Raw genomic sequence first — 15,125 nt, 5'->3', positions numbered from 1 at the left:
TTCAGCGAAAGCTTGACAAGATGAGTTCTTCAGAATATTGAGCAGTTTCTTAAGCTTCCTTCCTGCACCTGTTGAGTCAGCTTAAGCACCTTCTCTTCAGCTCAGTGCTCCGACTCGCCTCCTTAAATACAGCTTCACCTTGTGCTGGATCCACTTTATTGTACAAAACATACCACTGCAAGTCGATCACACTCTCCTTGAACTTAACGGGAGTTTTGCTAGTCAACTGGAGCATGGCTGGGCCCTGTATTAACAAAAGAAGGAGATAATACGATAAATACAAAGTAGAGATCAGATCTTTCAGACATTTCTGTGCATTGGTGCCCGTTGCCCTAACCCTCAGGTGCATCCAAGCTGCACTTTGGGCAGGAGCAGAAGGAGTGAGAGGGCAGAGGCTCTGGGCGAGATGGCATAGAAATGGCTCTTCCAGCCCTGTGCCACTTGGGGATTCCCATAGGCCAAGGTGGGCCAAATACCCAGTTTTACTGGGGCTGGCACTTTGGCCCACTGACTAGTATGGGAGTCTCATGTGTGGAGTAGCTGCAGGATAAGGCTAGAGGTGAACTTCAGTAACTAGTTATGAAATGAATACAATACAACCGCCTTTCAGAGGAACAAATCTGGTCAAACCCTCACAATAATCACATGCATCCATATGACGGGATGCAGCTCACCGTTGTGGCACCTTCTGCTGGCTGTCCCGGGGATTAGCTCTTTTCACCAGTGCACCTTCTTCTGGTGATGTCTTGCCACCGCCACTTCTTCTGCTCTTGGACCCAAGTCACTCCCAGGACCACGGCATCCTCTTCATGACATCTCCCTCTGGCTGAGCCACACTTTGTGCTTCCTCCCTTCCGGGGGAACGGCAGTCCTCTGTCCAGCCACTTCCTCAGTGGTGAGTGGGGGCAGGAGGTACCCAGGCCCGCTCACTTCTCTGGGTCCCGGCCCAGAGACCCTGTAGAGGGCAGCCATGTGCTGCGTCCCCTCCAACCCTTCAGTCTACTTCTGTGGGCCACTTCCACGCAGCCCCATCACCTTCTCCACCCTTGTCTCAGGGCCTCAGCATGCTAGTCTTAGCAGTCAGCCAGGAGCTCACTCTTGCTCCCCTGACCCTGCTCAGCACTGTTCTAACCAAGATGCTAGCATTCTTCCTCCTGCAGGGCAGCTTCTTCTCCCGCCTTGAGCTCCAGGGAGCAACTGAAGCTGCTCTGCTCTGCAGGCCAAATTAAATGGGCTTGCCCGGCCCTGATTGGCTGCTCCTTGCAGCCCCTCTCTTATTGACTGCCACCTGTGCAGCCTCCCTATGGCTCTATTAATGCCTAGTGGGCCAGTGTGGGGCAGACGCCCCATCACAATCCAGTACAGAAAGAGAGGAATCATTTGAACTGATTATCAACATTACCTTAGTAATAATAGTAATACCATGAATAGACACAAGGCCCAATATTGAGCCTATTAAAATCTATGGCAAAATTCCCATTAGCAAGTCCATGCTCCTAGTGCCTTGGATCAGGGGACCGCAAGGCACTTTACAGACATGAATTTAGAAGAGAGTCTCAGTGTATCCTTTACACAGATATTAGTTGCCCAGGATCACACAGTATTAAAGAATAAACTTCCTATAGATGAACAGTAAATATTACTAAAAGCAGAAAATTATGTGAGCACTGAGGTTATGCATTTCACTGAATAACTTCATATTATGCGTTTTTAGCTAGAGTGCTTTAAATATGCAAGGCAGAATCTTTGAGACATAAAGCTCTGTCACAGTTACATTAGATGAAAGGCACTTCCCATAAAACAGCCCCATTCAATCAGCAAGGAAAATGATGGGGTAACCCAGGGGTTGGCAACCTATGGCACGCATGCCAAAGACGGTACACGAGCCGATTTTTAATGGCATGCTGCTGCCTGCCAGGTCCTGGCCAACGGCCCCGCTCAGCCCGCTGCTGAACCCAGGCCAGGACCCCGGCAGGCAGCAGCGTGCCATAAAAAATCCTGCCCGCCACGGACCGCTCTTCTCCGCAACCATCACACCCCCCGACCACGTGGGCGCAGGGTGAAGAAGCTTGGTCCTGCCGTCTACTGCTGCAGGGCAGGCAAGGTTCCCCCCATCCCCCGCCATACTGGGTTCCTGCCCCTCCTCCTCTCCCTCCCGGCTGCCGATCAGCTGATGGCCCTTGGGAGGGAGGGGGAGAAGCAGAGCCGCAGCCCACTCACTGCTTGGGGGAGAAGGCGGAGAAGAGGTGGGGATGGGGCCTTGGGGAAGGGCGGGGGAATTAGGGCATATCCCCTCCAGCCCCCTGCCATGAGCTGCTCTGGGCAGGGTCTGGGAGCACCTCCATGCCCTCTGCCCTGGCCCCCCCCCACACCCCCAGCCCTCTGCCCTGACGCCTGCACCCCCCTCACACACACCCAGCCCTCTGCCCTGACCCCTGCACCTCCCCATGACCCCAGCCCTCTGCCTTGACCCCTGCACCCTCCTCACACACCCCTAGCCCCCTGCCCTGATCCCTGCACACCCCCGACCCCAGACTTTACTCCAGCACCCCCCACACATACCCCCAGCCCTCTGCCCTGACCCCTGCACCTCCCCACAACCCCAGCCCTCTGCCCTGGCTCCTGCACCCTCCTCACACGCCCCAGCCTCCCCATGCCCTGACTCCTGCACCCCCCTCATACACCTCCAGCCCTCTGCCTGACTCCACACCCCCCACAATCCCAGCCTTGACTCCAGCACCCCCCACACCCCATGCCCTGACTCCTGCACCCCCTCACATGCCCCCAGCCCTCTGCCCTGACTCCTGTACCCCCCTCACATGCCCCCAGCCCTCTGCCCTGACTCCTGCACCCTCCTCACACACCCCCAGCTCTCTGCCCTGATGCTGGCACCCCTCACCCCCCCACAGCCCTCTGCCCTGACCCTGCACCTCACACACACCCCAGCCTTCTGCCCTGACCCATGCACCCCTCACGACCCCAAACTTTACTCCAGCACCCCCACACCCTATGCCTGACTGCTGCACCCTCCCCTCACACCCCCAGCCCCATGCCCTGACTCCTGCACTCCCCACTCATACCCAGCCCCCCCACACCCCATGCCCTGAGTCTTGCACCCCCCACATTTTCTCACTCCTCCCCCCCCACATTCCTGATGGAATGGGAGCTGCCCAGGTAAGCACTCCACACCCAAACCTCCTGCCCCAACCCTGAGTCCTCTCCCTCATTCCAGCTCCTGGCCAGACTGAACACTCCAAACCCCAGTCTGCCCCTTCACCCTGTGCTCAGTGCACTCCCACCCTCAGCTCAGTGCAGAGAGAGAGGAAGACAATAGGCTAGAACCAGGGAGAAGGTAGGTACCCACTCTATGTGGGCAGGGCCAGGATCCGAGGCCAGCAGCGGGCTGAGCGGGGGCCGGCAGCCGGGACCCTGGCTGGAAGGAGCTGGCGGACGGAACCCCAGACCGGTCTGGGGTCCCAGCCGCCGGACCCGCTCAGCCTGCTGCCAGTCTAGGGTTCTGGCTGCCGGCCCCTTGCCAGCCGCAGGCCGCAGGCCCCCTCAGCCGGCCTAGGTGAACGGAACCCCAGGCTGGCAGCGGGCTGAGCGGGCCAGCAGCGTAAGATCAGCATTTTAATTTAATTTTAAATGAAGCTTCTTAAACATTTTGAAAACCTTGTTTACTTTACATACAACAATAGTTTAGTTCTATAATATATAGACTTTTATAGAGAGAGAGACCTTCTAAAAACATTATAATGTATTACTGGCACGCGAAACCTTAAATTAAAGTGAATAAATGAAGACTTGGTACACCCCTTTGGAAAGGCTGCCGACCCCTGGGCTAACCTCTTTCTATATACTGTACACCCATCATGTCGCATGCTGTTATCAGTTAGCACTGCACTTTTTAGTCTTTGCCAGAGAAGGCCTTCAGCGTGTGGATTCTTAGGCCAGTCAAGAACAGAGCTCTTGCAGATCCTCCTCCTCAGCCTCAGGTACTGGGAATGCTGTAGCACCGGCTCCAGTAGAATGAACACAATTACATCCGTATTCTCATCCATTGGTCTCTGCAGAGCGATATAAAAAGTTCCCATTTTTCACATATCTTTCGGTTAGAACAAAGATGGTCTTTCTGCTGCGATGGATGCTCTGTGCAAGGTTGTCAATGACAGCCTTTCCCGGCTCCCAGTCTCTTTCCTCCAAACAAAGCAGAACGTGCTTGTCTCCGTTTTCCTCTAGATGAAATCGTCAGTTACTGTCGCATCCTGAGTATCATAGGCGATGTAAGCATCATAGAGAGCTTTGTCTTTGGCTGTAGATTTGTATCCTTTTAATTTTGCTGCACAAATATAGTAAGTATACCAGACATCCCAGTAAAAAAAAATGTTTTGTAACAGCTATCAACATAATGTTAATAACAACAAAGAATGAAATATAAAATAATGTTGCAGCATCTTCCTCCAAAGTACAGGCATGCAGACCAGCAGAGACAACACTCTTTTTTCTGTGCTTATCAGGGATTGCACAGTTGACTTTTGTTGCTAGCTGTGGTATATAAATAGTACTTGACTGTATCCATTTTATGAAGTCACTATTTTGGCAAGTGCAGGCAAAAGGGTTGCCTTTTAACTTTAAATATTTTACACCTTGTATTTGAACCAGTGTTGACTGGTTCATATATTTTAGCTTGTTGTGACTCAGATCAAAGAACAGAAGGCTGCCATTTGTATCTGAAAAGTCCACAGCAATCTCTGAAATCCTGTTACCCCTCAACAGCAGAGACTGCAAGGACTGTTTGAATGAAATATGAACAGTTCTGAAATTATTTTGACTCAGGTCAAGCAGCTTCAAATATTTCAGTCTTGTGAGGTTTGCAAAGATAAACACTTGCAGTCTGTTGTTGTTTAGGAATTGCTGTGTTAGGTTCGGTGGCAGGCTCAGGAATGCTTCACTAGGGATTTTTAAAAGTCTATTGTGGGATATATCAAGGTATGTTAGGCTACTGAGATTCTTTAAAAAATGTATGTATCTTTCATGTTTGTCACCCCATAAAATATCAAGGCAGTTTCCTTTAAACACTAATTCCTGAAGGGAATTGCTGCTTAACTGTCTGTCCGTCAGTGTGGAAATAGCATTCCAACTTAAGTTTAAAACCTTTAGCTGAGGAAGTCTTTCAATAAATGCCAGTCTAAGTGTGACTCCTGCCAGGCGAAAATAATGCTTGTTATGGGTCAGGTCTAACACTTTGAGAAGTTTCATTTCATTAAATGCAAAACCATAAGCCAAATCCAATTTATTATTTGATAGATCTAAATATTTGAGTTTGGTTAGATTGAATTCAGTGCCATTGAAAGCTTGGTTAATATCATTTGAAGACAAATTCAAGCAGGCTATATCATTAAAACTTTTAAATTGATTTGGATTAATGAAGATGAGGCTGTTTGAGCTCAGATCCAATGCTTTGCCATATGAAGAACACTTTACCATATGAAGGTCTAAGAATATAATACAAGAAATGGTCTAATTTTTTGTACTTTTGTGTTACTGAATGGCTCGGCTGGCCTTCTCATTCCAGAGTTAGATGGCAATATGTTGGGAATGCCTTTTTTCCAACCAGTTCTAAAAGACAATTATTGTCCTCTACAAAAGGTGATATTCTGTTATCTGTTAAGTAGATTTCTGTGAGGTTACTAAAATTCTGGAATACAGCAAGCTCAATTCGTTTAATAAAATTTATCCCAAGATCAAGGATATTTAGCTTTTTTAGAGCAATTAGAAGTTTTAAGTGCTTTTCACACAGGTCTTGGAAAACATAACCTTTAAGATATAATCGTTTTAAAGAGACTAGAGAAGAAAAATGTTGTGAGAGGTTTAGATACTGTAAGAATAAGGTTTAGATACTGCCGTAAGAATTTGCCAGAAACTATTTCATTTTGTAAATAGTTAAATGCCAGTATAGCACCTTTAGCTGTGTCATGTTCTGAAACCAGATGGCTGGTACACTTGTAAGTGAGGTGCTGGTGAAAACCAAAGTCTTTAATTTGTTAAGATTTTGGAAAGCAAATTGGTGTATTTGAATGGAAGAGTATATAGTGCAGGGTTCACGTGGAAAGGGGGCATTATAACATCTTGGACAGTTCCTGCTTAGGTCAAGAAGGTGCAAATTAACCAGCTCATTAAAATCACCCTGGCTGATTCTTGTTATCTTGTTAAAGCCAAGATAAAGTTCCCTTAGAGATGAGGGCAAATTGAGGGGCACTCGGGTCAGGTTGTTGTAGGAAAGTGACAGCACAGTCAAATTGGTGAGGGCCACAAAAGTCTGATCCTCTATTTCAAAAGTTTTTCCACAGGGATTGCTATAGTAACAGTTCCGATCCATGTAGAGTTCCTTCAAATTTTTGAGTTCTGAGAAGGTGTTGTTCTTAATAGAAACTATTTTGTTGGCATTCAGCTCTAATGAGGTTATACTAGGTGAGAGACCTTTGGGTACTTCTTGCAGGTGATTGTGACTGTGAGCTAATTTCTCTAATTTTGTTAAGTTTTTAAACAAGCCAAGAGGCTGTACCATTGACTGATTTATTGCATTATAGTTAAGGTTGAAACTATAGTAAAAAACAAAATTGTCAGACATATAGATGAATATGATTTGTTGGGGAAGAGTGAACATAGTTTTTGTAAAGGGAAATCGTGCCTCACCAATCTACCAGAATTCTTTGTGGGGTTCAACAAGCATGTGGACAAGGGGGATCCAGTGGATATAGTATACCTAAATTTTCAGAAAGCCTTTGACAAGGTCCCTCACCAAAGGCTCTTAATCCAAGTAAGCTGTCATGGGATAAAAGGAAAGGTCCTCTCATGGATCAGTGACTGGTTAAAAGATAGGAAACAAAGGGTAGAAATAAACGGTCAGTTTTCAGAATGGAGAGAGGAAAATAGTGGTGACCCCCAGGCAGGGCCATCCCTAGACATTGTGGTGCCCTACACAGCCCCAGGCCTCCCCAGGGCTGGGCAGGAGCAGGCTTGGGGGGGCAGAGGGGAAACCGCTCCCCAACAGTCACTGGCGGTGTGTCTGGGAGCCAGCGGAGTGGAGTGGGCTGGGACTGGGTAGCTCTACTTTCCACAGCCTGATGAATGCAGGGTGGGCCTGACCATGCACTCACTGGGCGGCGGGAAGTGGAGCTACCCGGCCCCAGACTGCTCCACTCTGCTTCCTGCCTCCCAGCCTTGGGACTTGGGGTCAGGAGGGAACCACCCCCCAGCACTCACCGGCGGAGTGGCTGGGAGCCGGCAGAGAGGAGTGGGCTGGGACCAGATCACTCCACTTCCCGCCGCCCAGTGAGTGCAGGGCACGCCAGACCTCTGCTGCAATTCCCCGGGATGTAGCTCGGGGAAGGGGTGGAGTGGGGGCGGGGCTGGGGCAGAGCAGGGGTGGAGTCTTTGGGGAAAGGGTAGAGTGGCGGTGGGATGGGGGTGGAGCAGGGCTTGGGGCAGCTTTCCTGGCCAGCTCAGCCGGCTGGGGGATTGGGCTGGCTGCTGGAGCTGCACACAGCTGCGTAGGGCACCAGGAAATCTGGGGCAATTTGGTGCCCCAAATTTCCTGGTGCCCTACACAGCTGCGTAGTTTGCGTATGGGTAAATACGGCCCTGCCCCCAGGGGTCTGGACTGCAGCCAGTCCTATTCAACATATTCATAAATGATCTGGAAAAAGGGGTAAACAGTGAGGTGACAAAATTTGCAGATGATACAAAACTATTCAAAATAGTTCAGTCCAAAGCTGACTGTGAAGAGTTACAAAGGGATCCCACAAACCTGGGTGACTGGGCAACAAAATGGCAGATTAAATTCAATGTTGATAAATGCAAAGTAATGCACATTGGAAAATGTAATCCCAACTATACATATGAAATGATGGGGTCTAAATTAGCTGTTACCACTCGAGAAAGAGATCTTGGAGACATTGTGGATAGTTCTCTGAAAACATCCACGCAATGTGCAGCAGCAGTCTATAATGCTAACAGAATGTTGGGAATCATTAAGAAAGGGATAGATAATAAGACAGAAAATATCATATTGCCTCTATATAAATCCATGGTACTCCCACATCTTGAATACTGTGTGCAGATGTGGTCGCCTCATCTTAAAAAAGATCTATTGGCCTTGGAAAGAGTTCAGAAAAGGGCAACAAAAATGATTAGGGATATGGAATGGCTGCTGTATGAGGATAGGTTAATAAGAATGGGACTTTTCAGCTTGGAAAAGAGACAACTAAGAGGGGACATGATAGAGGTCTATAAAATCATGACTGGTGTGGAGAAAGTAAATAAGGAAATGTTATTTACTCCTTCTCATAACAAAAGAACTAGGGACCACCAAATGAAATTAATAGGCAGCAGGTTTAAAACAAACAAAAGGAAGTATTTCTTCACACAGCACAAGTCAACCTGTGGAACTCCTTACCAGAGGATTTGGTGAAGGCCTAGACTATAGAAGGGTTTAAAAAAGAACTAGATAAATTCATGGAGGATAGGTCCATCAATGGCTATTAGGCAGGATGGGCAGGGAAGGTGTCCTTAGCCTCTGTTTGCCAGAAGCTGGGAATGGGCAACAGGGGATGGATCACTTGATGATTACCTGTTCTGTTCATTCCCTCTGAGGCACCTGGCATTGGCCACTGTCAGAAGACAGGATACTGGGCTAGATGGACCTTTGGTCTGACCCAGTATGGCTGTTCTTATGCTCTTAGATGAATGACTCATTAATAACAATAGTGGCATCTGATGCAGCATTTATGCTCTATTTTACCATATGCTAATTAGTGCACAAACTTACATTAATAACATAATTAAAAAAGGACCAAGTATTTCATAAATATCATGACCTGAACATCATGGATTCAAGCTGTTTGTTATTTTATAAACTTGCCATCCACAGTTAAAAAGTGTCCAGAGGGGGATGAATGTTATTTTGGATGATTTTGGTGTGCAATCATAAACACTGTCTATATCAAGTATCCTATGTTATTATGAAAGCGTCTCAGGTACTGTTTCATACTTCAAAAGCAGTCATAAGATTACATAAGAAGCAGAACCAACTGATGTTATACATATTACAATGACTGGAAATTAAATGACCACAGTCCTCAGCTATACCCGGTGTCCACTGGCTACAGCTGAGGGAGGCGGGTATAGTTGCAGCTCCCCAATCCTGGAAGTGGCTAGGGACCAGTTTGCTTTCAATATAGTTTACAGCAGCCCCGCTCTAAACCAGGATTTCCCAACCCATGAGTCTCTACCCAACATTGGGTCACCAGAATGTGTCAAAGGGTTGTGTGGGAGTCCTGGGGCAGCGTTGAAAGGCAGCTCTTTGTGGCTTTGGTCCTGTGGGGCTGGCTGGGTTCAGCTCCCCACTCCGGGTGTTGTGACCTGGTGCACAGGGCTGCAGTGCTGCTCAGGTTTGACCTGGACACCCTTCCATCACGATCACAGGGGACCCAGGCCAAACCTGAACAGCACGGCAACCCTGCAGGTCACAATGCCTAGAGCGGGGAGCTGAGCCCAGACAGTCCCACAGGTCTGGAGCCACCACTCTGGTACCTTTGGTGTCTTTATTTAGTATTTGTTACATGGGAGTTTGGGCCTGACCTGGAGGATCTGGGTCCTAGTTATTTCAGTGAACTTAGGGCCTAGTCCAATGTGCATGTGAAGCACATGATCCTGTATATGTACAACTATCTTAGCCTTTGCAAACATGGTCAGTTCTAGCTGGGTATTTATTAAAGTTGTGAGTGAATTTAGGCCCTGGGGATCATTGCATTAATAGCTCTGGCGTGGGCCATGTCTAGTGCAGATGTTGGGGAAATTTCTCCATTCAGCTCAGCCACTGTTCACCCAAACTTCTGCTCTACTGCCCCATCTCTCTCTTGAGCAAAGACTGAATTATTTGGTGGCTATGCCTCTTTCAGAAATAGGAGCTAGATTAAGATCAGTAAACACAGGGCCTGATCTCACATCCAGTAAAGTTGAATCAATGAGCAGGGGATCAGGCCCACAAACTAAAGCTGCTGTATTAGCCGACTTTACGACTGAGCTCTTTTATTTGCATATTGCTGACTAACACCCCCAAATTACACCTTTGGTTATAAACACTCAAAAACTTCACATTCACCTCCAATAGATACCAAAAAGCAATGTGCAGCTCAACGTCATCAAATTAGTACTCTAGTACAAAGTCTTCATGGTAATTGGGTGCCCCTGTGTTAACAGATCAACTCGTCTCATTCACACGTTCAGAAAATTATTCTGCTTTAACAACACTGAGGTCATAGAATCATAGAATAACAGAGTTGGAAGGGACCTTTGGAAGCCATCTAGTCCAACCCCCTGCCCAGAGCAGGACCAATCCCAACTAAATCATCCCAGCCAGGGCTTTGTCAAGCCTGACCTTAAAAACTTCTAAGGAAGGAGATTCCACCACCTCCCTAGGTAACGCATTCCAGTGTTTCACCACCCTCCTAGTGAAAAAGTTTTTCCTAATATCCAACCTAAACCTCCCCCACTGCAACTTGAATGGTCACTGTTAATGTTTTGAGTGTGAGTTTGATAAGTTGGTGTATGCATTGCTTTTCGGTATCTGTCTGCTGGAGGAAGATGTGAAAGCCTTATGGAGAGTGGTAGTGTGTTACCAACAGTGCTTTGGGCAACACAAAGGTGCCAAGGAACGTAGGAGACTTTCCCCCTAACTTCTTTCCATACATTTCACATTTTCAGTTGGCTGGGAGTGTCCTGAAGCAACTTTATCTATCATTATGTGAAGTTTTTGTGTGTTTCTTTCCTACCTTTTATATATTTGTAAAATGAGAAGGCAACTCATACCAGATTGCCTGGTAGCCTTGATGAATAATAAGGCTGTGAGATGCATGGAAATATAAATTACAGTCAGTAGAGATGAAATTTGAACGCATTGTCTCTTTCCTAATTCAGGGGGCATTCAACTAGACTACAGGAATATTGTGGGAGAGCAGGGTTGCGTGTGTGTGTGTGTGTGTGTGTGTGTGTGTGTGTGTGTGTGTCAGTCTCTGGCATCACTGAATTAATCACACAACAAGCACAGATTAGCACATTTCTTTTCGGTTATGTAGGAAATTACAAATCATGACACAGGTTAAACTCCCTTATGTATAACTGCCATTGTATTAATCATTAAATCAACAGAAGAATGAAACGCAGATCCCAGAGTGTTTTTGTTTTCTTTCAAAGAGCCAGAAAAAAGGTGAAACAATAAGGTGAAAAACTTCAAAAAAGAGGGGTCATTTTGGAGCTCTTATTATTCTTTCTGTATCAAACCAGTTTTCGTCAAATCCCCAGGAAAAATACAGATAGTTCTGAAAGTTTACTTTTTATGTTTTGTGTGTTGCTATTTTATTGAGAATGTAATCAAATAGTTTTAATGCTCCTGTTATATTGAACACTCAGTCTTAACAAAGGAGTTGCAATCAACACCTCCATCATAAAATGTTTGCCCCTAACATTTTCCCAATCTGCCTGCAAAAGTTAAAATTTAAACAATGTTGCATCTCTAACTCCTTGATCAGGCGACTCACCAACCACCAACGCAGGACTCTGATAAGAAAGAGTTAGGACCTGATTTTTAAATGAATTTAGACATCTAAAGATACAGATAGCTGCCTAGTGTGATTTTCAAAAGCACCAAGGTGCCTAACTTCCAATTCGGTGCCTGAGTGCTTTTGAAAATCCCATTAGGTGTCTGTCTACTTTAAAAAGCTAGCTCTTAGAGTCTGATTCAAAATCCATTGAAGTCAATGGAGAGGTTCCCACTGACCTCAGTGAGCTTTGGATCAGATCAATATTGCACTGTTCCTTCGCTTTCATTGTGAGCTCCATTCCTGTAACCTGAAATCATCAGCATATATGCCCTCTCTTTTTGTTGCCAATTAAAGAATAAAGGATAGAAATTGTAGCAGGGTGGAGTAGGAAATCAAATGTTGGAGCTGACAGCCTTGACAATGTCTGTTCAATAAAGAATAAAAGATAAGCAGCAAAAATGATTAGCAGTGATAAAATTAGAACCAAATGTTAATTTTAATACAATGGATACAATGGAGTTTTTTCTAAAAACCCTAAGAATTGCTAGATATTTACTAACTTTAAAATATATATATGTATATATATATATGAGAAAATGGAAAGTTCTCAACTTGTTCAAATAGAAATAGACAGTCTTATAACTATACCATTTACTTACAGAAATGAAGAATTCTCGCTAGTAGAAAGAGATACATGGATAATAATGCGTTCTTGCGGTAAAGAGCATGTCCATGGAAATCAGTTGCAGAAGCCTGACTTGTACATCATTGCAGAGTAGCAGAAAGTCTGCCTTCAAAAAATCCTTTTCTCTAGCGTATCAAAAATCACTGCTAGCAAGAAATTAAATGTGAAATTCTCCATCTCCATCTATGTCTGGGGTTGGAAATAAACAGTTAATTTGAGCAGATAGTGCATGCTGCTTTTTTTCTATAAATAATAGAACTGTTTCAGAGTTAATACACACACTTCTTACAGGTTTGCACAAAGCGCAGGAGTAGGAAGCCTTCAGAATTGGGAAGTGAAGGAGAGATAAAAGGGAAGTGTCGTGTTTTTAATGGAATCAAGAACTAAGAAACAGGAACAAGATGTTTCACGGTTTTATAATAAAGGCAATGGGAATCAGAAGATAAAGTCAAAACAGAAGTGTAATGGTATTCTGTACATCAAAAGTGTGAACAATGTTAAGGATGCAGTCTTGAGTAAAAAGGGAAAGAAAAAGATATAACTTTGTAATTAACTTTAAATTTAAAGTGACATTTACTTTTACAGTGAAATTAATATATTGCCGTGTGAGACAAATCCACATTAACAACCTTTGATTGTTAAAGAACAATATTGTGTGCCTAAAATTCTCCCAATCACAATTAATATGGAACCCAAACTTTTTCATAAGGGTCAGATTTGAACCTCTTACATACAGCATGAGCAGTCCAATTGAAGTCAGCTAATAATTTTATTTAAATAGAAGTCAGTGGGACTGTTCATGTGACGAACTGTGAACCCCTCCCTCACAATGGTGAGCAAGGTGACTTTTAGATATTTCTGTATCCAGATGGCTCACTTGATCACAATGTACTTAACACTCCTACAATGCTGTTCATTCAAGGACTTTTCAGTTAAGACACCTCTTAGAGTAACATTGTATGAACACTGAAAGAATCAGCCTATTTTCTATATCAACCATAAATAAGGCCCCACAAAGCGAGTAGACATCCTTAATATCTTTGAGAAAAGCCTATTTTGGGCTAAAATAGCCAGCTTTTCCTCCTCCTTCTGAAAATAAAAGGAAAAGAACAAAATATAAGTTTCAAGTTTTGTTTTTCTTGAAATGAACTAATTTGTTGGTGGATCTGGAGTAAACCCAGAGTATCCTCCAGTAAAAGTTGCTTTGTTTAAATAAAAGCAAGTTTATTTCATTTTATTTTTTCTTTATAAGTTACTGAAAATGTTGGGCCTTATTCTCTTATTTACACCATTTTTACACCAATGGAACACCCTTGTCTTCAGTGGAATGACACCTGCATTATCCAATCCAAATACACGTTAACGATACTAGCTTGGGTGCAACTGCTCAAATTAAGCCCTTTCCAGCCCTATGTCAGGCTTTTCATTTCAATAAACTTATTAGCTTCTATTATTTACAATTACAGTATCATTATCACAGAAACTTGCAAGATCCATGGAATTAATGGCCCCAGGTATCGGTATGTAGCAGGAATGGATTCCAATGGGGTGGGGTGGGGGGAATCCAGGAAAACCAAGCTAATCCTGAAAACTGATAAGAAGTGAAAAGGTCTCAACAGGTAAGTCACAGCATCCACAAGTAGCACAAAAATCAGAATTTCAGGATACTGATAAAATGGCACGTGATCAGACATCTTCAAAATGCCCAAAGCACCACCCTTCTCACCCCCTCTGGAGAAAATTCTAATGGCAACTAGTGACAGGCTGCTTTTAGCTCCCAGTGCTGACCAGCAAAATGAATTTGAATAGTTCCAAACTCTGCTGGACAGGACAGGGGCAAATCATTCCCCACACAAATTTCTGGGCCTGGTCACCCATTCACAAACATTTACAGAAAACCTTTGACATAAACCGTAATAAAAACTAGACCTATTTTTATGTCCTGGTGGGCCTTTTCATGAACTTTCATAACAGCACAGGACAATACTCATTCAAAATATTAACAACTGCAAGAAAATGCTTTAATGCAAGAAAATATTCTGGCTCATGAAGGAAAGCGCTGCAAATGAGATGTGGCTAAAGAAACTAAAAGAAATATAAGAGGTGGAACAGATCACAGCTGGAATTGGGAGTCGTTTCACTGCTGTGTTAGTACAAGATATAACTCAAATGTTGCCCCTAACCCAACTCTTGTCCATGCACAAAAGTCTCTCGTTAGAGTTAGGTGGTGCTTCAAACTCAAGGTAGCTGGCCATCAGGGGGGTATGGCTTGAAGCCCAAGTGCTGCTGATGCTTGAGGTAGTAATGTAGTAGATAGTAGCTGTGTCGGTGATGCTAAATCAGTCATTCTGTGTGGCTCAAGCATTGTTTTGTAGTATAGCTGCTTTCTCTCAAGCTAGGCTAACTCAAGAGACAAAACGTAGTGTAGATCACTTGAGCTAAGGCTGCAGTGATGACATACCCTTACACAGTCCCAAGAGCAGTACATACACTGTTAGGCTTTACCTCACACTCTGTGAAAACCATACATGAAACAAAAAGACACGATGGCCCCACCCTAAAACCAGCCAATAATATGTCAGCTTATCATCCATATAATGATCCCCAAACTGAACAAACCCAGTTACCCACACATCTTCCTACCACAAGCAATTTGTAAAACAGCCGCTTGTGTACTTCTCCATGTATAACATTGCTATAACAAACACCTGTATAAATCTATGCTTCGCCAAATCCTACTTTCCTCCCTTGGCATAGAAATACTGCACCAGTGGTTTGGGAACCAAATGATAGCTATAACGCTGTATCAATAACACTTGCACATTCCTATTTATACA

The 15,125-nt window shown here is 44.7% G+C and overlaps 1 protein-coding gene and 1 long non-coding RNA gene across 2 annotated transcripts in view; one reads left to right on the top strand and one right to left on the bottom strand.

The window, feature by feature from the left end:
• LOC140915413 (uncharacterized) overlaps positions 1 to 15,125 on the top strand; it is a 111,237-nt gene that overhangs the window by 85,391 nt on the left and 10,721 nt on the right. The gene's annotated exons all lie outside the window — the stretch shown is intronic.
• LOC140907220 (toll-like receptor 8) lies at positions 77 to 6,568 on the bottom strand. Its single transcript, XM_073332660.1, is given in 9 exon segments — positions 77 to 244; positions 3,765 to 4,086; positions 4,088 to 4,247; positions 4,250 to 4,382; positions 4,384 to 5,478; positions 5,535 to 5,629; positions 5,632 to 5,888; positions 5,890 to 5,956; positions 5,959 to 6,568. Coding segments are annotated over 9 exon segments (2,907 nt in total).

This window comes from Lepidochelys kempii, chromosome 1 (genome assembly GCF_965140265.1).
Source record: "Lepidochelys kempii isolate rLepKem1 chromosome 1, rLepKem1.hap2, whole genome shotgun sequence".
In the NCBI taxonomy this organism is placed as follows: domain Eukaryota; kingdom Metazoa; phylum Chordata; order Testudines; family Cheloniidae; genus Lepidochelys; species Lepidochelys kempii.
Note: the sequence above shows the minus strand (reverse complement) of the source record. Positions and strands in the feature narration are given on the sequence as shown.